A 24,744-nucleotide genomic window follows, 5' to 3' on the forward strand; every position below is an offset into this window, starting at 1 on the left:
TACTGTCGTACCATTTTTTGTGTATATGAAGTTAACGAAACGGCCGCAAAGAGCACCAAGACCGTGGCATGTAAATCATGCCGTCCATGACATGCATATCATTATTTTCATGTGATGACCGCTCATTCTGTTCGTGATACAGTCATGTCATGCCACATCAATTTTAGCATAATTCCCATTACGAAACGGGCAGGAGAGCACTAAGTCGTAGCCCCTAGTAGATAGATAGATAGATAGAGAGATAGATAGATAGATAGATAGATAGATAGATAGATAGATAGATATGATAGAATAGATAGATAGAGTAGATAGATAGATAGATAGATAGATAGATAGATAGATAGATGATAGATAGATAGATAGATAGATAGATAGATAGATAGATAGATAGATAGATAGATAGATAGATAGATAGATAGATAGATAGATAGATAGATAGATAGATAGATAGATAGATAGATAGATACTCTCAAAGTCGCAGAAGTTCGCTCAGAAATGATTCGCATTTTAACGGACCGTTGTAAAAATTGGTAGGGACCCTTATGCGGTTGCCAACGGAGACATGAAGGCAAAACCCATGGGCAGGGAGGGATCGTCTTCGTAACTTCTTTATCGCCTCAGGATCACGCTTTCGCAAAGACGAAGAGAGGAGGTCACACGTGCGTTTGTTTCTTCTTAATTGTTTTTTTACGCGCACGATGGAAAGACGTAGTGAGGGAAGTTAACGCGCAGCTCTTGCCACGTGTACCAAGTGACAATTTGTATAGTTTCGGGGTGGCCTTAATGGCGGTACGATTACAAGCTGTGACGTTTGCGACACTTACATCAGCGCTGTTGTCTGTCTTTTCTAATCTTGTCCTCGTTTTAGTCGCGCTAGTATTCGTTCAGGATGGACTTACCGGGGTTGGCGACATCCTCAACGACTTGCCGCAGCACATGCGCTGATTCTGTTGCCCATCTCAGGCACCGTGTACCACTTACGGGCGCGATGTCGTACTTCTCGACGAGTGACACAGTCGTCGTACCTGTTAGAGGAATAGGCAAGTGTGATCGTGTTTGTAAGATCTAAATTTTAGTTTTGCCATTTTTTGAGCGCGTTGGAAACTGAATTCGAAAACATATTCAGCGCTAGCAGACAAGGATGGCGAGAGATACGACACCGCAACGCGCTAACTTCAACAACTTTATTTCTAGGAAGCATCAATTATTTGCACAGTGGCGCCACATCCTTTGCAAACAAGAAGGTGGCAAAGGATTGGACTGAATGTAGCGCTAACAGTTGAAGGTTGACGCATTGTGGTGTCGTTGCCCTGCGTGTCCTTGGCTGCTAGCACTGAATATGTTTTCGAATTTAGTAAGATCGCCGGTAACCGCCGTATCGCACCAGTCAAATCTCATTTATTCCTGCGAGCTTGCAGGCGTCATCACGCAAGCTAGTCACCTTCTGCTATTGCTTTTCCTTTGTCATGGTACCCATAAAAGTGTTTAGTCTCTGTATAATTTTTATCATTCCCTCATTATGGGTTTCACTGTTGTGAGTTACCGGACTACACTCATCAGCTAAAGTAATGACTTCCAATGATGCTTACGAAAGGCCCGCAATGTCCATTATGCAAGGACTTGCATTTCCTCTTAAGAGAACATTGACGTGATCGAAAAAAATCATATGCACTGAACTTGGACAAGACACGATATCGCAACCCAGCTGCAACTAGGCCGCATTCACAAAACGTTTCCTTCGTAAGTGCGTTTCCCCCTGGGAAGCCGGTTTCGCCAATATGTCCCGCATCACGATTCCATCAAATATTCTCTTACGAAAAATTTTTTGCGTAAGAAATTTTGCGAATACGGGCCCTGATGGCCAGGTTAAGGCAAGATGGTTAAGGGGAATATGATATGGTTTATGCCACTCCGCCCAGTTATCTAGACTGAGCATTAAATGGACTACGAGGTTTTATTAAGGCGGAAACCTTGGTGCCTCATCAACCGCGAAAATTAACCGGCGCGTCGCGTCAGCCGCGTCAACAAGGGTGATGCAAAAAATCAGCATCACGTGTTGCACGTCACCACATGACGTCACAGATCGCCAAAAATTTGTGACGTCACTATAACGTAATCACATGACATGGTATCTTGGCGAACGGTGGGCCGATCACGGAGGCAATGCAAAACCACGTTAGGTGCAGAAAGCTTTCGGAGGGTGGCGGGGCAGGATCACACGTGACAAACATCGACTGAGAAAAAAAAATGGTTTTCGCCTTCCAGTCGTGTAAAAAGGTACCCTCTAACACTGTTCAGACTCATTGTTTACATTTTTTACTTTCGGGTTGCGTAGAATGAAGGCTGAAGAGATTAGTGCAGCAAGAACAGCAGCGATAGGTGCACGCAGTCCGAAGTTATCCAGCCTAGAACACTCAAAATACAATAAAATGGAGGCCTAACCCTCAACTCGATTTTCGCGGGGCCACCTGACCACGTTTCACTCGCCCTGTTACGTTTGAATGACGCCCCAATGATATGAACTGAAAGATCCTGGGTGTGTTCCAATACTCACCGAGACAGCTAAATAGACAGCTAAGTGGACAGCGGCCATCTTAAGTCCCAGTCCAGTTCTCACGTAGCCGGCAAAATAGACAAGCTTCGAAAAGACACCATCTGAGACAAATACGATGCAGGCTACTCTGCCGTCCAAACAGATGGCGGCTCAGTGAACGCTCGGATAGCTCTGATGTCGCCGGTATGTTCGTCTGCACACCAGCAGACGCTTTTCCAGGTGCTCAATGTGAGCTGCGTTCAAGTTTTGATAGATCTGAACACGAAAAAAAGGTAAAGAAAATAACTGTTACGTTCGTTTTTCTTAGCTTTTCTTTTCGACGCGAGGTGGCGTCACGTCGCGCAGACGCCATCCAGACGCGTTTCATTTCTCGGAGTACCACGGCTCGATGCTGTCTTCTAAGCTGTCAGGTAGACTGTCTACGATGCTGTCCAGAATTGCAACACAGCCCCTATGTACGGGATGCTTGCATACAATGTTCCCGTTCTTTCCAACGTAATGATGACTCAGAAGACACTGAGATCGGGCTAGTTGTACGATCCATATTTTCTATAAGCGCGAAGGACACGTGACAAGCGCTTGTCCTGTGTGCTTCGTTTGTGTCACGTGTCCTTCGCGCTTATAGAAAATATGTAATGATGACGCCGTTGCGATAGTAACAAACAATGTGGTGCATTAAGCGTGACTGCGTGTGCGAAACGAGGCAGATCGCGAACGCCTCTATCATGTTTTGTTGTTTTAGTAATCTTTCTTGTTGCGACGGCGTCTTTATCAAGCAGAACAACGATAGCTTTCACAAATCGCGAGAAGGGCTGGCGGCCATCGCTATCAATTCTCAGCGTTGCTGGAGGAAAGCTGCGTCCGTGTTTAGAGCCTTTCAGATCGAAGAATACTGCTTGTAAAATAACTACGTGCTTTTGGGATTAACTACTACAGCTACAGACACTGCTAAGGGTGAGCTTTCTGGCGCGCCGTAAAAAAATTGGGTCGAGAAAGATCAGTTGTCGGTCCCTTCATTTAGGAGGAGGGCAAGTAACTATATCACAAATCCAATGTTTTTATATTTACCTTAACTTCAAATTTCTTGCATAAAAAAAATGTTACGAACCGTTACGGAACAGAAACGGAACGGAACTTTTTGCGGTGAACGAAACTAAAATCGAAACGAAAAACATTTCGTTCCGACACCCTGCTCACACTTCAAAGCAGTAGTGTTCATACGCTAGCTCAATATTTATTTACTAGAGGCGTGAGTTACGGATGGGGGCAGGCGCCGTGACACCTCCCCCCCCCCCCCCCCCCCCACTCCCCGCAAGCTCTTTCACAGGAAGTTCTTGATAAAAGTACCAAGTGTGAGTCATCTCTTTCAATAAAGTTGTTCTGTCTTACTGGATTGCAACCACTGATAACTTGTATATGAAGGTATGACATCAAAAGGCGACAAATAGAACACTTAATATTCGAGATATTGGTTTAAAGGGCATTGACACCAGGGTTGAAAAAGCTTATTATACGCTAACGGACTCATGAGTCGACTCACTCAGACTCAGATCGAGCCGTGAGTTTGAGTCTGAGTGAGTCGGGGTGAATAATATTTAAGTGTGTTTGAGTCCGAGTGAGTCCGGCTGAGAAAAATTTCCGAGTCTCAGACCGAGTGAGTCCGGTTGAGGAAAATTCTGGTGAGTCTGAGTCCGAGTGAGCTCTAAGGGCAAAATATATTTCACGAGTGAGTCTGAGTGAGCTTCACATTTTTTGCCGACCTATGGGTTCATTACGTTACCTTGATGCGAAAACCGACTTTAATTCTCTAATCCCAATGTGTGAGTACTTTCAAAATGAACTTTTTTTCTTATAATCTGCAGAAACACTTTGAATGACTTAAGAAACTGTTACACTATGTTTAGGGGATATTCATGATGCTTGGTGCTCCGGCAACACTTAGCGCGTCCGCCATTTTTGTTGGGCGCGTCTCCATAAGGGAAGACCACGGAGAGGCTGAGCCGCAGTCATTGGCGAAGTTTTCGGACCAAGAAATGCGGCAGTTTTTTCTTCAGCCAGCGCAGAACGGTCAGCAGACCTCACTGTGCTGCCACAAATCGACGATAACTAAATATAGAAACTCTTCGCTCTTAAAAACTGATCCGGACGGCCGCTGCAAGAGGCACGCCGCTTCGCAAGGCCGAACTGCTGTTCTCCAGTGACGTGCTCTTCCGATCTGAGGTACGCGTTGAAGAAGAGTGTTCTTCGCAGAAAAGGTGTGACTGTCAAACTTCTAAGATAACCTTGCACTGCAATACATCTCCATTGCATTTCCCTCTACGAATTTATACACGCGTCATGAACACTCGTCAGATATTGACACCACGCTGTTTCTGCGCTACCTGTGCGACGCTGTGCTGCTTAACGATCGGCTCATTTCTTTAGCCACAAGTATCTCTACGCCCTCCACAGCAGAGTGTGTCGTTTTTTTTTTTTTCGAAATAAACAAGGCATGCATGTGTGCATGAGCGGTGCGCCGCAAGCCAAGCAAAATTACTGATTGTGCATTTCAGGCAGGTCACCACCTTCAAAAACGCGCTTTTTGAAAAAAATTGACTTTTTTTTCGGCTTCACATTTTCAAGCTCCCTCTCTATTCATGAATATTTACCAAAAAGAATATGCAGTTATCTTGAGCTGTTCGAAAGTTATAACCATTTTCTAACCCCTCCTAGACGCATCCAAAACCGAAACTTAATGTTTATGATTCCACAACACCTGCCATTACGTTATTAATGCCTCTCCGTATACATAATACATAATGCTAAGTTGTTTAAGTACGTTTCAATGTTTGTGGGTGTTTTCGATTTATTTCAAAATTTCCTGAACACGGTTGCGGCACACTGTTGTGTAAGTTGTGCGTGTTTTTTCGTACGCCATTTCAAGCTCTTGGTCTTAGTTACGGCCTCTCAAGCACAAAGTTATAGTATTCCATGAAATATGGCGAAGTATAGGACAAAAAGAAGCGTCAACGCAAGTTAGGGAATCTATACCAAGCGTGGACCCACTGCGCACGACGTGGATGAGAGTCGACTGGAACGAGAAAAAAAAAAACGTTCTTCAGCTGGCTCAAAAAGATTGTGCCGCTTTAAAAGAGTGCCAAGCTATGAGCCTGGTTAATTTCAGATATATTGAAGGTTTCTTTAAAATAGACATTCGGTTCAAATGTTTAAAGCCATTTTTCTCAAAACATGATTTTTTGCATCCTACAGCTACGCGAACAGTGATAACTTTCCTTCTAAGAAATATTTTTGCATAAATTTTTGCGTGCTATTTATAATAGGTGGAACTGTGCATTCAAGCAGAATGATTGAAAACGAGGAGTAAATTTTTGCACTATGGCCAATGTTATGCAAAACAATCCTTTGAAATCAACTTTATCAGTATTTTTAGATTACGCGCCTTAGATTAGAGATCTGGTAATCGCGGTGGTTAGATCCACAGATTATTGTCCTCACTGTGCAACTGCCAAGTCGCGTTTGATTCGCACAAAGCATTTTCGAGTTATGACTGTTGGCGCAACGTGCATTTTATGGCACATTTTGATTTTTAGAATTTCTATTTTTTACAATTTTAGCAATTTCATCATTTTATAGTTTACACTTACCATGCCCTACAAGCCGAAACCATAATTATAACGTGTGGACTACAAGTGTAAACTTTTTTCTCGAAGGTCGTGACAGCTACCTTCAACTGTATACAAAGACAGCGGCACAAATAATGGTCTTTTTACTGCACACTGGTTGCCTATAATGTTTTGTCGTTATCTATCGTGCGGATTGAGTTTGTCATTCTGGTTTTAGGGGCGAAGCTCTTTAGGTGTGGGTCGTTCCCTCCTCTGTACTAGTAGTGGTAGTATGTAGCCAGTTCTAGTTTAATGAATTGCTCACTAGATCAGCAGTTCACTAGATGTCATAATTTACAAGACAATCTCGTAGTGTTCCTTGATTTACACTACAGACATACTTTGCGGGCGATATACTCTAGTGAGCTTTCAACTTTTCGTCTTAATGTACATGATAAAGAAATTATTCCTACAAAAACACAAAGCACACCTTGAGCGAGTTGCTTGGTTTTCGGACGCTTATGTGCAGTAAACGCCGTGCATTGTTCGCGAAGCCGGAGCATAGCCGGAGTGCTTGCACATTCGCGTTCCGTTGGCTTTCGTTGGGCATGCTACCGACCTCGCGTCGTGGAACGCGAAGAGGAACGCTACGCGCGTCGTGTCTTCCCTTTAGCCTTGCCGTTAATTCTCACAGGGCGAGCGGGAACGCGGACGCTCTTGGCGCGCATTCTCTTTCGCTCGGAGTCGTGCTCGCTCTTGGCGCGCTTTTTTTTTCGCTCGGAAGCGGACACTTCCCTGCATTTCACCGATCACAAAGCGGTGATAATGAAGGGACCACGTAATAAACAGTACAAAAAGTTTGTTGTTTAATATATTATGACGTCTTGGTTGACGCGACGTTTATTCGACTGAAGGCCTCGGAAGAGAATAGGCCGAGCGCGCACACACCCGATGATGATGACAATGACACACGGTCACGATGAGGACAAGAGACAAACGGATGATGATGATTATGATAATGCACAGATGAGGAAGAAGCACATAACTAGTGCACACAATATACACGGTGTTTCACACTCTTTATATGATGTACTGGGCGAATTTCACGGAAGAGTTTCACGGTTTACCGAAGATTCTCTCCGGAACTTCGCCCCACTCATCATCATTCACCCCGTGGTAATGCTGTGATTTTTTCTTGGACATTATGTGCGCGTTCATTGACATATCTTGTTAATATATTGTGCTCTTTGCTTTCGCATGCCACGGAGGCGTGCATAATCGCGCGCTATTGCAAACGAGGGCCCGCGATCAGCGGAAAGATGAGTGCAATAATCTACCGATCTACCTAAGTTACTGTATACTACCTTTAGGTAGCAAATACAGTAACTCTAGATCTACCGAACAGCTCTATCTACTGTACCATTACGTAACTCTCTGCTCCATGTTCGCAGCGCACGCTGACCGAAGAAAGCAAAACAAAAATGAAAGGGGAGGGATAAGGCGCGTAAAGCGAAGGGCAGACGCGGCATGCGGACTATGTACTTCGGCACACACAGCTGCCTTGCGAAGCTTGCAAAGAGATGGCTTTGGAATCTTTGCGCTAATCGAGTCTCGTGTGGCGGCACTGATTTACCGTGAACGTGCGCAGAGCGTCTGTGGAACTGCCTACACACGTTTTATATGTAAATTACTGCTTTCGTCGATCTGCAACACCGACAAGCTAATGTTGCAATCGTGCTCTCTCGCGAGTGTGCGTCGTCGTCCGTCTCTTTTAAATGCATATATCTTAATATAGTGTTCTGCAATTCAAGCTTATGTTGCAGGCGAGCAACTAAATGGCACGGAGAAATAAGAACTGAGGTTGTAGAGCGCTTTTGCGCGCGCCGGCCATTCCGAAGCAAATCACAGTGCTGATCTTGTTGACGAAACAAGTTCGCGCCGGTACATTATTTTTCTTCGTTCAGGTAGCTGATATTTAGGTTAAAATAGTGTTACCTTGTTCCCTGCATTGTCAGGGCTCCCTCTTCGCTTGAAGACCGCACGAAGCATTGGGAAGTCTTCGCAGAACGAAGATAAAAAAAAAACAGTATCCAGCACCTGAAAGGCTGCGATATGCGACTGCTTTCGTTTTCGCGCCCATCAAAACATGGCGGAGCGAGCCTATGGGACAATCGACAGATGGCGCTGTGCATTTTGATTATCCCCCATAGATTGTGAGAAAAAAGTGGCGCATACATCTATATATATATATATATATATATATATATATATATATATATGACGTAAGCAGGCATGCAGGGATGGCTGGTAGAAGCCGTCGAGGAAGAAGTGCGCGTGTGATAGAATAAAAGTGTGGCGTATGAGCCACGGCACGTCTATCACATATAGCGTCACATATATATATTATATATATAGTGAGACGAAGGACTCACGTACGAAATGTAGCTTTATTAACGTTTCGTACGTGACCCTTCTTCTCACTCATCTATCGTACCGGACCCATCGATCTTCATACCCAAAGTATATATATATATATATATATAATATATATATATATATATACACTGTCTTTACAGCAGGGCATGAAAAGTGGCACACATGTTACCGCTGTCCTCAGGCGGTATCAAATGCAAAAAAAATTGCACAGGAACATTATTTACAAATTTAAGGGGGCTGGTTACTTCTAGAATTGTTTCAAGCATTCAATGCACAGCGGGACTTGGTATTTGCTGCCCAGATAACGGTTGTGCAATTATGGCTAGCACACGAAAGGCGACCTGTGACAGGTATACATCAGCCAACCCGACTTCGCGACTGCAGTAATTAGCTGCACCTAACGCCGACTGCGATTGACGCCGCTTTTGGGAATAAAACCGGCGCTCAATAGAAAGGAAAATACTGCATATGTGCAGCTGTACTGGTGCGATAGCAGTCCTATTAGGGCTAACATCACCAGCCAAAATCGGGCCCGAGAATGGTTCGTTGAAGGAAACTTAACGATAAGCGCAGCAAAAATCTTGTAGCAAGTGAGTCACTAGGCTCTCTTTAGTAAACAGGCAAAATATCTCTGTGTTGCAAGTGAGTCACTAGGCTTTGTTTAGTAAACAGGTAAAATGGGAGCCTTCACAGGTGCGTTGAAGCAATATTTTCAAGGCGCTCATTCAGGCCACTGCAGCGGATACCCAGCAGTAATCAAGGCACGCGCAAAATCCAACTTGCTGTCCGCGCCACCTGTCGTAGCGATGTAAAGACTCATAATAGCCTTTTGAATACCTCGGTAGATGGTACCACCGGTAAGAGCGGCGCCAATTCGGACCGTTTTTTATTGTGAGTGTTTCAAATGCACACTTGTACGGCTGTCCTACAAAGGGTTAAGTTATCGCCAAATGAAAACACCAAAAGAGCTGCGCTCAGAATTCGCATTAGGCAATCTCGTAATCGTGCGTGAATTTTTTCAAGTTTAAAGAGGCCATCCTACGGACTTTTTGAGCACACTTACCATTGAAGCCACCGATGATGTAGATACAGCCTTCCAGTATGGCTGCGGCGAAGTTGCTTTTGGCGTGAGGCATGCTGGGTAGCTCGGAGTATCTATGTTTTTGTACGTCAAGCTGCTGCACTGAAACACGTAAATGAACAAGTCTCAATATGACGCCTGAAAGAAACGCTTGGCTTTGCCTTTCATGATCCTGGTATCTCGCACTTGCACAGTTTCTGAACACTGCAACATGTCAATAGCCACATATAAACTGGACACGTCATATGTAATAGGATGCTTCTGTATTTGCATGCCGAAGCCGCAGTTTGACTAATCATCTGACAGCCGTAGCCATGCAGTCACTCATTCATGTACTTCCGCGATATACGCCGGAAACACATGACAAAATCACTCCTAAAATCGTTAAGTTACGTTACTAATTATGTATCTAGAATTTTTCAAAATCTAACTCGCCACGGTGGTCTCGTGGTTATGGTGCTCGACTGCTGACTCGAAGATCACGCGATCGCATACCGGCCGTGGCGGCGGCCGCATTTTCGATGGAGGCGAAAATGCTTGAGGCCCGTGTACTTAGATTTAAATGCACGTTAAAGAACCCCAGGTGGTCGAAATTTCCGGAGCCCTCAACTACGGCGTCCCTCATGATCATATCGCGGTTTTAAGACGTCAAACCTCAACATTTGTATTATAAATTTGTCAAAATCCAATTAAATTACATCACAAATTACAGCTAGCTAAAAGTAATGTGAATGAATCACTGTTACTTTTGAAAAGTAATGGCATTACTGTGAAATTACTTGAACAAATGTTTACTGACCCCTCTTGTTTGGAAGTAAACCTCCTATGAGGGCTAGTTGGTATGACTTCATGATATGACTTCAGTTCTTCGTAGCACGAACAGCCATGACGTCTTGTTTGGGGTTTCGAGGGCCGTGGCCTTCCAGCAACGTTATTGAAGGCTTCGATTTCAGATGCTAACTATGGGGCTTTTCTGTGGTCCTGCCTCGTTCCCACGCTGCAGGTTTGGCATTCAGATTATTTGTCTTTGTCATTTTTCTTTGGTTTCTTGATGAATTTTTTATGCGATATGAGACGCGGACGTGCTCTATTTTACTAAAATTGAATTTGGAAAGTAATGAGTAATTTTCTTGAAAGTACTCACGTGAACTAACTTAATGCATTACAAAATAACCAGCACACAAATGAATTTAATTACATTAATAATTACAGCAGGAGTTAACTTTATTTCTGTAATGTGATTACTGCCAAGTTAGACAGGAAAGTGTGGAAGACGGTGGATTAATCGTCATGGCGCGTTCGAACACTGTGATTTTGTGGCACGATTCCGTGGAGACGATGACTATACTCCGTTTCACACATCAAGTGCGACGCTGTGGAGGCCAGCGAGACTTCTTGCAGTAATTATGTTCGCATTAAGAAATAGTACAATGTTTTAACTAGCAGAATCGATTTTAGGGGCGAAGCACCTTAGGGCCTCGGCGTATCGGCGGGCGTCGTCGTCCGCTGTCGCCGTGCGCATCGTCGTGTCCTGTCCATTTGCTTGAGTGCAAGAGTGGGCGCCACTGCCTCAGCATTCGCCATGTGGCGAGAGTGCACTGTAAGCGAGAGGCAGCGAACGGCGCGCGTTGATTATGGAAACGCTCTTTCTGCGATGAACACTGAACTACCAGCTCGCAAGGAACGAAAACGCGCCCTCGCCCACGAGAGACAACGCCGATGCATGCAGCGTCTGCTAGCGAGTTTCTTGATTCAAAAAAAAAAACCGACTGTCTGCGCTGTACAACCGTTCACCGGCCACCCCGTATGTACAGGCACTGCATCTTGACCTGCAATGTAGTGCCGGTGGGTGATTACTCCTGTACGTAGTTGAGCAATAAAGATTCGCAGCGTGCACATTAACTAAAAGCGGATCTGTGTCCGCTGCGGGTCTCTGTGTCTAATCTTTCTTGTGTCTCTGATTGCCCATTAGCAATGATTTTGATGTGGGAAACACCGGCACACACCGCATGCTTCGCCCTTCCACAGGTTTCACGTTAGTGGAGTTGAAACACCCTTCCCTACATGCTTCGCCCCTCCCTGCTTTTCTTTTCTTATCGTTTTTAGGCTAAGTAACAAATCGCAATATTTTGTGCTTGGCTTCGTTGTTGCTTGCTTATACTTTTGCTCGCTTTTCCAAGAAACCCAGTTACACGACTGTTGTTTTACGGCTGGATCGCTTAGCGTCTTGTTTTTTTTTTTTTGTATTTCATTTTCAGCCCGTCACGACGCGTCACGCGAGGCTTGTGCGAGCGTTTACAAGGACAAAAACAGAACACAAGATGCGTGGAGTTATATATTTGCCACAGCGTTGCACCGGATGTGTGAAACGGAGTATAGTGTTCACGCACGCTCGTGGAAATGCTCCGTCGACATACTAGGTCTCTGATATGCGGTGCGCTGATGTCCTATCTGCATTACCGCGCCCATTCCCCAGAATATCAATGAGCACAGTTTCGAAACTATCGTCACTTAGTCGTTTGCGAATATTGTTAGTAGCTACGTAGGACTTCACACCGCATTGTTACACAAGCCCGCTGGGGCAGCGAACCTTAGGATTCATTTAGAATTACCCGGCATTATGCTCCAGGAAGAAATGACTACTTAGGTTTCCGCGACGCCAAATCAAGTGCACGTGCTAATACTAGTCGTATAGATATAAGTGACCCGAAACATTGTTAAGTACTCATTGCCGAACGCCAAATAAAAAAAATATTTACGTTGGCTTCAAAGACGCGTGCTTTAACGACTAACGAGTGAAAAGAGACGTACGGGTGGAGACGCGAGCGACGCCGTTGCTGCCGCCAATGATGTAGATCATGTCCCCGTAGGCTAACAACTTGTGACCACTGCGTCGCCAGGGCATGGACTGCATGTGGGTCCAGACGTCGGTGGACGGATCGTAAAACTCCACAGTATCCAGGACTGAGAAACCTGTGTAGCCGCCAGCGCTGCAAGAGGGCGTATACTGTCGTCACAATCGTCACAGTAATCACAGTAACCGCTATCGTGAACATTATAACTCCAGAACCACCACACCCACAATCACAGTTATGTACGCAATAGGGACAGTCCGTGATGGCTCAAGGCAGCATCGTCCAGTGTAAGCTTGTATGAAGATCGCGGACCAGCTGGCTGAGGTGCTATGATGGTGCGTGGCTGAGCTAGCGCTGCTAAAGACGCGGGTGCAATGCCCGCCCAGAAAAGCGAAAACACTGGTGCACATTGATTTCAGCGCGCGTTAATAAATGCGCAGATAGATGCGGCCATGGTGGCCGCATCTATCTGGAGTACCCTACTACATCGAGCGCCTTATGATTATATCGTGCCTTTCGCACGTAAAACACGATCCTATTTTATTAAGATAGAAGCGTAACTACAATGACTTGTGAACCACACTTGTTCAAGGTAGTATTGTCACGTGGTGAAGAAGGCGGCACTCACACTGGCAGAGACAAAACTCTTTATTGGGCGAACCTGCGCGCAGAAAACGAAGTGACTCAACGCAAAAGCAATGCACGCTGTACACTGCTAGCGTCGAGCAAGTTCGTCGGCCGCCGGTAATCTTCTCCTATGTGAAGTGCGTCGCCTTTTATGCAAGCCGTATCGAACCTTTCAGCGTTATCGCTAGCGCTCGCGTTGGGTCTAGAATGAAATCGATTACTCGTGCCCTGCGCGTCATCTTAAGAGAAAAATTAGCTTAGCTTGCGCAGCAAGCGCAAAGCTATAAGACAGCAGAGCTGATGGGCACTCATGTAGTACTGGCTCTTGCTACACGTGGTGCTAGGTTTAGCACATTTTCTCTTTCTTCATTCCCCTATTTCTTTTCTCTCTTTTCTCTCTTTTCTATGTATTCTGTGTATGCATATTTTTCTCTGTTCATTTCTATTTCTTTGTTTCTCTCTCTTTTTGGGTCTTTCTATCGGTCTCTTTTTCTTTCTCTTTCTTTGATTCTGTCTCTTTCTCTCCTCCTTTCTGCCTTTCGTTCTCTCTATTTCTCTCTTTCTCTTTCGTTCAATGCTTTGTTCTCCCCACCTCCTTTCCCTCCTTGTGACCCTCACATCTGTCGTCCTCACCCTCACTCCCCTTTCCCTTCTCCTTGCTTTACTACACTGTACAAGTCTATGCTGTGCTCTGCTGCTAGCGTGCTTGGATAGCCGAGTGGTTAAGACGCTTGCCTTCGGTTCGTGTGTACGCTGGTTCGAATCTCGTCTCGCGAAGAAAAATTTTCCCCTTAGAATTTCTCTCTTTCTCTATCTTTATTTCTCTCTCTTTCTGTACTCGCCCATCACAGTTATTGCATAATGCGCCGCAGAAATCGGCGCACGCGTCGTGGGAGCGAATCAGGAGATGAAGACGAGGACGAAAAGGAGGACGAAGAGAGAGCGTGTCGGTTAATGATGATAGTTTTTTCTTTCCGACAGACAGATTGCGCCCGGCTTAAACAACTCCGCTGTCAAAAGCTGAAGCAATGACGAAGTTTCCAAACAGTGTGGCACTCCCTGCATTGAAAAAGTTAAATTAAGCTACGTGAAACGGAAAAAGACAGGCCAATATCTTTGACGATGCAATAATTATGTCGACATTTTATTCAAGCTGAAATTAGGCCCCGGGATCTACGTGCCAAAATGAACGTACAACTATAAACTGCCATAATGGGGAGCGCCGAATCGCAATTCACCACGTGTGGTCCTTTAAAGAGCATCTAACTGAAGTGCACTGGTGCTTCTGTAGTTCGCACCATCGAAATCCGACCAACGTGGCGAGCAAATTAAACCGTGCCCGCGAGATTCGCTGCGCAACATTTTTCCGCGCTCAATTTTTATAAAGTACGTGAACGCTAGTTCGACTTTGAAAAATTCATGGAGTCCTTTTATCTTATTTTAGCCACACCGGCTCAATAAAATGTCCTGAAAATTGGCATGTTATGTCCCTGTGTTCCGTTGGGACGCAAGGAAGGAGAATTTAAAGGCTCGTTTTTCTGTGTCAGACTCAACCTTAACGAAACCCAACAGACAATGTAGCCAAGTGAAGCATAGGGGAGGTTACCTGTAGTAATTATTACATAAAGTTGAAGAACTTAAATTGGACGAAAAGATAACGTGCCGCCGGCGGGGAGCGAAGCTGCAATCTTCGGACAACGTGTCCGATGCTCTACCAATTCAGCTACAGCGGTGGTCGTCCTCCCGTCCACTTTATCGGCTATATATGTGCATTTAAGCCTCGGAGTGTCAATCGGCGCAGCTCGTAGCTATTACGGCGAGTGTGGAACACTTTTTTGCCTGCTGGCCTCACGTAGCATGTGACCTTTCTACGAGCTGTCAGCTGACCAATAATCCCTCACGTACTACCTGAAGGCAACAAGACTGCGAGAACTAGAACCCTGACTATGAATTATTCATAACTCTAATTTCTTTATATATATCATCACGTTTGCATATTCATATCACTAACAACGTCCCCTATACTTTCCTTGGCTTCATTGCTTGTTGGTGTTCATTAAGGGCGGCGCACAAGTTAATACTGACGCAAGAATTATGCAAGCCCAAGGAAACCCTCACCAGATTTATGCTGTTGCGGTGCGGATACGTCAATTGCGGCGTCGCCACGTCTATTTTTATCTTGTCACTTTTGTCGCTTAGCAAGCGTCTTCTGGTGGCAGGAGCTGTTCTTTTAGTACTGTGAAAGGGAACTTGCCAAGTGCGAGAAAAGTTCTTTGTCTTTAGCGCCCCTGTAACCCAAGGCGGCTAAATTCCTCTGCGATCTTTACGCTTAAATAAGTGTGTATGTGACTGATAATCAGGAAATAGGATCATGGATGCTGTAACGCAGAGTATAGGCGCCGGGCGGCCGTCGTAAGGCGCCCGCTGCACGCCTCCCGAAAAGCGCCCCAAGCGGCGGCAGGGACAGCGTTGGCATGTGAAGCAGACGACGCGGAGGAGGCTCTGCTACTTTCGGCGTATATTCGAAGAGAAGCGGTGGCGTTTCTCTCTGCGTTTGACGCCCAGAGGCAAAGAGAAGCGGTAGGAAGTGTTCTTTTGAACAATGCACGAAGCGTTAGACTGTTGAACATGTGTTCAGACAGCGGGGCCCGTCGTCGGGCTTCGAGACTCCCGCGCAGTCGTTTGCGGTCGTGGACGCGTTTAATGGTCGCCAAGTCATCTAGAAAGAATGACACGTATCCCTTTCATGTGCAAACCCATGAGCGCCGTCGAAACATCAACGAGTCCTTCTTTGTGTGTGCTGTGCTTTTAGGCATTTGTTTTCGTTCGGAGGCGGACCAGAGGGGGCACGATGCCCCCCCCCCCCCTTCGGGACTGCAAATGGAACGGGCCCGATTGGCGACAAACTGTCAAATAAATATATATTCATTTTAACTGCAGAACTCGCTGTTACTCGCTGTTGTCTGGAGGGTTATCGGTGGGATGACGAGTCCTGACAGCGCAAGTTCAACTTTGGTGCTGTCAGTTATTTTGCGCTGCGGTTTTAAAGCCTTGACCAGCTGGAGTCCACGTTTTCATGCGTCTGCTCTAGAAAAGGGTCGCCGCTTGCACGATGCAGGTCACGTGTACGACATCATGGCATATAAAGGCGACAACGAGCTGCAGTCTCCTACGCAATACTTACCATGTCGCGCACAAATAATTTTTTTCTTCTTTCTCGCTTGCACGTATAGTTATCTGTTAATCTCTTTTCTACATGTTATTTTATTCTACTACCCTGTAATTTGTACTCTGTGAAAATCTTCATATACAATGTATTGAATTGTACTGTGTGCCCCCCTCACCCTATGCCTCTTACGGGGCCTGTGAGGTATTCCCAAATAAATAAAAATGAATAAATTGCGTTGGAACTGCGCCCCGCAGACGAAGCTTAACGCAATAAGCTGCTATGTGGATCTACATGCAAGTAGCACCATTTCTATTTTTAGATGCGAAGCATCTTATAGCGGAGTTCAATCCGGTGGTGGTGGTGTGTGCGGCGTGACCACCCATGCTGCGCATGCGCATACCCTCTCCACACACCTCCTCTCCACTCACCATCACCACTCCTCCTCTTCCCTTCCCCCACTCCCCTTTTCCCCCTCCCTCTCCACTCTCTTCCTCTGAAACGCCTGCTAGACATGCCGAAATTCTCTCCTGCGCAACGCCGCGATGAGCGCCAGCGCATGCGCGTCCCCTCCCCCTCTCTCTCCTCTCATACGCTTCCCCCCTATCGCGCGCCTGTCGACCGCGTTCCCCGCTCGCCCTGTGAGAATCAACGGCCAGGCTAGATGGAAGACAAGACGCGCGTAGCGTTCCTCTTCGCGTTCCACGACGCGAGGTCGGTAGCATGCCCAACGAACGCCAACGGAACGCGATCGTGCAAGTGCTCCGGCTTCGGATCGCTCATGGTCCCCTTTAGCGGAAAATGGCGTAATTTTTTTAATACTTCGTTATTCTCTATACACGTAAACATTGTCTCCCACGATTTAAAAAGCCGACGCTACGTCTCCGATTCGATTTTCGGCTTTTTTTACGCGATGCTTCGCCGATTGCACATATTGTTCCTCCGTTGTACCTATTGCACACTCCTGTTCCCGTTTTGTTTTCCTTTTGCAGTGTTAGCTACACTTGCCTAGCCGGAGCCGATTTCACGTGGATCCTCATGAGCCGTGCTGCGCATGCGCAAGATTCAGTGATGTCACACAGCTGGCTCACCGCTCTCGGCGCACTCCCGCCACCGCGATGTCACGCTCTCTCCGCCACACCGCCCCGCGCGACTCGCCGCTTCCGGTCTGCGCATTCGAGAGGAGTGACGTCGTAGCCATGGTAGACGCACTGGCGCCAGCGCGCGCGCATCTATTCGCCTTCGCTGTGCAGTCGCCGTCTGACACAGCGCTGGAGCCACGTGATAGCGCCTCTGACTGGCGTTTGCAGGTGGGTAACGCCATGGAGAAGGAGAGCGCAAATGCTGCTCAACGCCGCAGAAGAGGCGAGAGGCTTATCTCGTCGGATCCCGAAGTAGTTGCCTGGCAATTAGCGGTTCAGCGTACGAAGAATGAACAAAAGAAGGCTAATAATCCTAGACAATCTGGAAAGCTAAGAATAATCAGCTGAACCTTTGCTAACGCTACGTATATCCTGGCATAGCCGAGCTAAGCCACTGCAATTTTTTTTCGATGCTTCGCCGATCCTAATATATGAACAGCTATCTTCAGTCTGTGTATTTCATGTAACCTGACCCGACGAGGGCCGTCGTTGGCGGCCAGTGCGCGAGCAAGGCCGTCGTTGACGGCGATTGCAGACGGGAACCAATGGAACTGGATGTACTCCCCAGCTTTATCCATGTTTGAGATGCTGCTTGTGCAGGCTACAGCGCAACCTGTCTGCTCGGGCTTGGTTCCCCGAGGCATTTCGGCAGCGCACATTGAAGCGCAGCCAACATCCAGCCCCGCGTCCTCGCAGCAAGCGCTTGCCCCTTTCCGGCACCCACATGCCATTAGTTCCGCGCTTCCACCGAAAGAGGCGCCACCAGCCCAAACTCGCTCCGCGCCCGGTGCCGATAGTTACTGCTAGCGTCGTTGATTTTGTTGTTTGACTTCACGACACCCGCCCAAGATTACAAGAAACAAAAGCCCCACCGTCTGAAGCTCCATGAGATCGTATTTGTAAGAACTTAGGTGACGCTGGGAGGGCGCTTTCTGAATCGGGGCCTCACACACGGCAACAAATTAGACAACGTGAGTGCTGCGGTATCAGTCACGGTGTAACACACCAAGCAGGCTTTCCTGCCAAAATTAGTGTCTTCCATGGGCGCCTACAAAACTTGGAGGACAATTGAGTTTCACTTTCAAGAGTAAAACGCGATAGCGTAATCGAACCGTGTTCGTATCGCCTTCCCAATTGCTAGCCTCGCTTCGCTTCTCGGTCGACACCTAAACGGTGCCGCAAGGAAAGCCCTAGAGCGGACGCACGCATGCGGCGGGACAGAATACGGCAAGCGCGCCCGTGGGCCCTTTGCGCCATCTCGCGGGTTTTCTGTCAAACCGCTGAAGAAACTCCGAGATGTGCGCACCACCAACGGTAAATGGTGTATATAGATAGCTCGCCGTCAGTATGCTAGAGGATGTATGCGTGGTGGCCGAGCGGCTAAAGTCATCGCGCCACGGAGTGAGTAGTCGCATGCAGGTTCTCACTCGCGCTTACAATAAAACCACAATAAAATAAGCTCATAATAATAATAATAATAATAATAATAATAATAATAATAATATCTGGGGTTTAACGTCCCAAAAATAAAACGAGCTCAAGGCTACGTTCAGCACTAGTACGCTGGCAGAGGTACCTAATTATAAATCTGGGGTTTCACCTGCCAAAACCATGATATGATGAGGGACGCCTTAGTGGCGGGTCCGGAAATTAGACCACATAAGCTTCGTTAGCGTGCACCTAAGTTAAGTACAGGGATCTCTAGCATTTCATCGCCATCAAAATGCGTCTGCCGCGGCCGGGATCGAGACCGCGACTTTTGGGTCAGCAGCCGAGCACACTAACGACTGTGCCACCGCGGCACCTTCTGTCAGGCGTGCCTATGTAAGCAGGAGAAGTGAAAATCACAAACATTGCCCGCAGGCGTACATTAAATGCACACTAAAAGCAAGTAACAATTTATGTCACAGTGAAAGGTCAGTGCTTGAGAACGTCTCGAACGTCATTATGCCCAACAGCGCTTTAGCAATCGACAAATTACGAGAAATGTAGCACACGGTTCGCGCCACCAGTGGGGCATTCCGGAACGAGAGCCCGATGATGTAGAAACTCCTCAGTAGAGTGACTAGTACTCAAACTACCCATGGTAAAATAGAACATTGCAGTGCTTTACAAGACTGAAAAAATGCATCTTGTGTATTTGGTTTGATTCAAGAAAAAAGAAAAGTTTTGTGCTAGTATGGGGACCTGCGCATTGGTCCAAAAGTTTCGTTTTTGCTGGGCTGTGCTCTGCTGTTCTGCAGCGCCGGCTGTCGGAAAGGAAAGGGCGGCATGGCAAATGCTAGGTCACAAAGCCCGTTTTGGGAGGCGGGTGGTCTGAATAGCCTTAACTGCATGCGGACCGCCAAACTTGATTTTCACTTGAACTAAGCGGCACAACACAAGCACTACGAGGTTGATGGAACGCTATTTCAATAATCTACGTCGACTTTATATTTACCTTTCCTGTCCTTCTAAAGAGTGTGCCTGGACCATGGAGTGCTTTACCGTGTGCTTTACCGTGTGAGTGAAGCGGCTCCGGTGGAAATATCGAGCATGACTATAGATGGCAAAAAAAAGGAAGCGGCGGTAATCAATGAATTCAAGCCTCCAGCCCTCACATGTAGATGCGCCCGCGAGCCACCGCGGCGCTCGCGTCGCTGCGGTATTCATTCATGCTGGCAATCTCGGTCCAGTTATTCTTCTTCACGTTGTAGCGCTCCGCCGTTTTGATACGAGAGTTACCGTCGTAGCCTCCCATGGCGTAGATGTGCCCCTGCAATAACAGGACGTCATCTAGTTACATAACGTCTGCGAACAATTGTAGGATTTCGGCACACTTGTACGTCGCGCCCTCTTCGACGGCGGCCGCAAAGCCGGTCGCCACTGAGTGGAAACTATGCGAATGAAATCATATCATAAGGATACAAATTACGTCCCGGGATCAGGTAAAGGCTACCTCAGTATAGCGGGACAATATCATGCTACACGCACGGACAGCGTGAAGAAATGCCGTTGACTAGAACTCTCGGGATATGGCGTTAAGCAGTGGCTTCCTTTTGTCACCCGTCAATTCGGCAAACATACCGATCACGTCACTACATAGCCTACCGATATCAATGATAACCAACAATACGCAAAATGAAACAATCGATTCATGATGTTGAACAGCGCACATGAGGGGGCGGTTGAAAAGTAAACAGGACAGGCGATAAGCGATTCCGTTAGTAATACATGATGACTCGCAACTACGTTTGATCACATACCACCGTAAAACGTACACAGTCGCACGCAAAACGCATAAAGAAAGACAAACAAGAGAAGAATGCGATACACACTACACGTGGATACTTTGACCACTTCATTCCAATGTGCCATCTAGATACGCTAATTCTGTCTGAGATAGCGCATTCGAAGGCTGGCTGACGGACACCGTGCTTTTCCGTGCAATCTGTGCTGCCTCGACACCTAACCTCGTGTCCCTATCTCTATTCCTGTACAAAAGCTGTGTGTCATAAAAATTCGGCGAACAACTGCACTTACGGCAATGCGCAGACACATGCGCGTATTCTTCTTTGTTCAGACTCAAGACATGCTCCCTCAGCTTAACATTCATGCATCGCCCCGTCTGTCCTATGTATACCCGCCCGCAAGAAAGCCTAAAAGAGCATACGACATTCGTCGGGAAACTTACGTACTTATCAACACGATTCACATTGCACCTTTCAGCCGGGTCGTGATTAAAACCTTCAGCATGCCTTACCACCGCCGGACATGTCGCTCGCAGTTAACCAAGAGCGGAGAAAGCGACTTATACCCCTTATCGATTCGCAACGTCCTTGAGACCGTGGGAAAATGTTTGCCAGATAAGGCATAACAACCTTGCTCTCACATCTCTATTGGTTCATCATATCGCGAGACCTCTACCTATTTGATCAGTTTCTCGCAACTGGCTGAAATCAAGCTCGCTGTGTACCAGACTTTCTCTTCAAACCTGGTCACTTGATGCGTGGATGAACCACTATATGTATGAACACATGTCTTCGTTAGAGCGGAACGTAGGCCGGGCAAACAAATGGCATTCTTTACCACCTTCGAACGGTCAGAGCAAGAGTTCAGCGAGCGGTTTTGCTGAATGTGAAAAATTACTCCCAACACACATGACCTTCCCAACGTCGCAGCCTAAATTCGACGTACTGTAATTATTGTTCATTTGGTAGCTCTGAAGTGAGCCTCAAGCCTTCGCCTACTATACTGAACACCTCTAAATGACTGACACCTTCTTAGCGCATTCATGATTGTCAATACGAAGGAAAATCGCCCACGTTTATGAACGCCTTCAACGCTTACCCTGAAAGGGCCCTCTGTAGGCCACAATCCACTTATGCAAGGAAAATGTTACTTAGTACTGGAGGCACCTATATATTATATATATATTATATATATATATATATAATATATATATATATATATATATATATATATATATATATATATATATATATATATATATTGCCCACTCTGTGGGTGAACAACTTGCCATCCAGCCAACGATTGTCGACTGCAAGTTACACTCAAAAATTCGAGGAAGCTCTTCAACAGCACAATTACTAACGAACTGTATCTCAGCATTCCGTTAATTAATGCATGCCTTTCCACAGTGCAGGAAATCTTATATGGCAAGGCAATCTTTACTGATTGCAGTAAATCTTTTGTGGCAAGGACTAAAAAGATCCTCGACGTCCACAACAAATGCAACATAATTTCCTGATACTTGACGAAAGCCAGCAAAAGAATGGGACACGAGAAACGGGCAGACGAAAACACCGCTGGAACTAACTGCTGTGATTTTATTGAAAAAAAAGCATCAACCAAGAAACCTCACAACGCATGTGCAGCACGTCTGTATCACCTACAACGTCACCGGAGAAAGAGAGTACACAATCATCTTTCTTGCCATCGTTGCAACACAATAAATGCCTTGCAATGAGGCAAATGACGGTGTGCTTATACATTTATCTCAGCTTTTCCTAATGTAGTATGCCTCTACAATTTCACGTTATTCTTTGCCCTTTCCTCTTCCCAGATAAGTGACATTGCTCATTCGAAACCCAGCAATACGAAAAAAAATTTCTTGTGTTCTGCTCGTTATTCCTTAATAGCGATTCGTGAAACGTGACGAAGAAACGGACGCACGTACACGATGAGTAGGTAAGAAATGCTTACACATTTAGAATTTGGCTCGCATATGCACACAACGACTTGACTATACTGATCGACTGAGTTTGCAGATGACGTCAAGATGGTTGCAGAGCCCCCTCATAACGCCTGACAGCATATGCCCATTTTATATATACCCAACGCGAACGCTAAAGCAATACAGTTCCCGAAAACTTGTTAGTGCTTTTGATAATGGTGAATAGATGCGTTCCATCGCCTGCGGTTTGAGTTAGGCAAGCACGACAACTTCACTGCACCTATGACCATCGCGCATATAAGCAACGCCACTCGCATAACCATGGATAGACTAAAGCTGAAGAGTTCACAAAAACTAGGTGTTTTCTCTTAATGGTAAAAGCGGTTTCTTTTCGTCGCCCACACTTGCCTCGAGATAAACCACGCTGACGTAGCAGCGCGGGTACGCCATGTTTGCCTTGGCGCTCCATCTTGCCAAGGGGACCTCGAAGCACACGACGGAGTGGAAACACTCGCGACCGTTGAAGCCGCCCACGACGTAAATGCACTGGTTGATCACCGCCACGCCGTGGTACGACCTGCGGTGGTGAGAACCGCTTAAATACCAACGTTTTTCTTTTCTGTACCGCCTACAAGCGATATGTGAGAGCCCATCCTAACATACAGCTTCCCTCCCTGCACCTCCTGCCTCCGTTGGCGAGAGTTGTGAACAGTGCTGTCCTTTACTGCCATATTTGCTCTTGTCAACACTGGCGCTTTTTCATCATCATCATCATCAGCCTGGCTGCGCGGGAAAAGGCCTCTCCCGTGTTCTACCCATCAACCCGGTCCTGTGCTTGCTGTAGCCATGTTATATCCGCAAACTTTTTAATCTCACCTGCCCACCTAACCTGTCTCCCCTGGCGTGTTTGCCTTCTCTTAAAATCCAGCCAGTTACTCTAAATGACCAGCGGAGTTACTCTTAATGCACAGCCCATGTCCATTTCTTCTTCTGAATTTCGACTAAGATGTCCTTAGCACCCGTTTGTTCCCTGACCCCCTCTGCTCTCTATTGTCTCTTAGGGTTACACGTATCATATTCATTTCCATTGCTGGCTGCGTCGTCCATAACTTAAATTGAACCCTCTTTGTAAGCCTCCAGGCTTCTGCTCCGCAGTTAAGCACCGGTAAGATGCAGCTGTTATATACTTTCCTTTTGAGAAATAGTGGTAAACTACCATTCCTGATTTGAGAATGCCTGCCGAATGTGCTGCACCCCATTCTTATTCTAGTTACTTCAGTCTCTTGGTTCGGCTCCGTGGTCACTAGATGTCCTAAGTAGACGTATTCCTTCACCACTTCCAGTGCCTCGCTACCATAGTCCTCCATAAAGCAAGCGACAAAATTCCAACAACAACAACAACAACAACAACAACAACAACAACAACAACAACAACAACAACAATAATAATAATAATAATAATAATAATAATAATAATAATAATAATAATAATAATAATAATAATAATATCTAGGGTTCAACGTCCCAAAACCACGATATGGTAGTGGAGGGCTCCGGAAATTTCGACCACCTGGGGTTCTTTAACGTGCACCTAAATCTAAGTACACGGGCCGCAAGCATTTTAGCCTCCATCGAAAATGCATCCGCCGCGGCCGGGATTCGATTCCGCGACCTTCGGGTGTATTCCGAAATTGGGGCACGCTTAAGCTTCGCCTCTAAGAGTTGAACGCGATAGCGATATCCTGTCCCTAGTGCGTACTTCGACCACATAGTACATACTTCTTATTGTATGTTTTTACTCGAGTAGTTCAGATTGTGCATCATTGCACTGTAATTGACAAAGTACAAATTAGTCGCATAGCGCATCACACCGAGCTTTGGTGACTGCCTTCTCGGCCTCCGTCTTGCGTGGCCGCCTTCGTTGTCGTGCGCCACTTGACACTGAACAGAATGCGCGCACTAAGGTATGTGGCTTATGTAATGGGTAGCATGCTTTAAATCAGGAGGAATTATGCGCGAGAAACATTTACGAAGTTGCGATGCACCCACTACGTGGTCATAAGGGAATACGCGCAGTAATGTGTGTGCCTTTTGTAATGGGTGGC

General features: G+C 46.3%; 1 protein-coding gene across 1 annotated transcript in view; it reads right to left on the minus strand.

Annotated features, from left to right (window-relative positions):
* Positions 1-899: 899 nt before the first annotated feature.
* LOC125756478 (kelch-like protein 10) overlaps positions 900-24,744 on the minus strand; it is a gene marked incomplete at its 3' end in the record, with an annotated part of 30,702 nt that continues 6,857 nt past the window's right edge. The window contains exons 2-6 of the mRNA XM_049411317.1: positions 23,048-23,216; positions 20,064-20,218; positions 12,485-12,663; positions 9,656-9,775; positions 900-1,025 (exon numbers count right to left, since the gene is read on the minus strand). Coding sequence (XP_049267274.1) covers positions 900-1,025; positions 9,656-9,775; positions 12,485-12,663; positions 20,064-20,218; positions 23,048-23,216 — 749 coding nt within the window. The remainder of the gene's footprint in view (positions 1,026-9,655; positions 9,776-12,484; positions 12,664-20,063; positions 20,219-23,047; positions 23,217-24,744) is intronic.

The sequence above is a fragment of the Rhipicephalus sanguineus genome, unplaced genomic scaffold, assembly GCF_013339695.2.
Source record: "Rhipicephalus sanguineus isolate Rsan-2018 unplaced genomic scaffold, BIME_Rsan_1.4 Seq1004, whole genome shotgun sequence".
Lineage (NCBI taxonomy): Eukaryota > Metazoa > Arthropoda > Arachnida > Ixodida > Ixodidae > Rhipicephalus > Rhipicephalus sanguineus.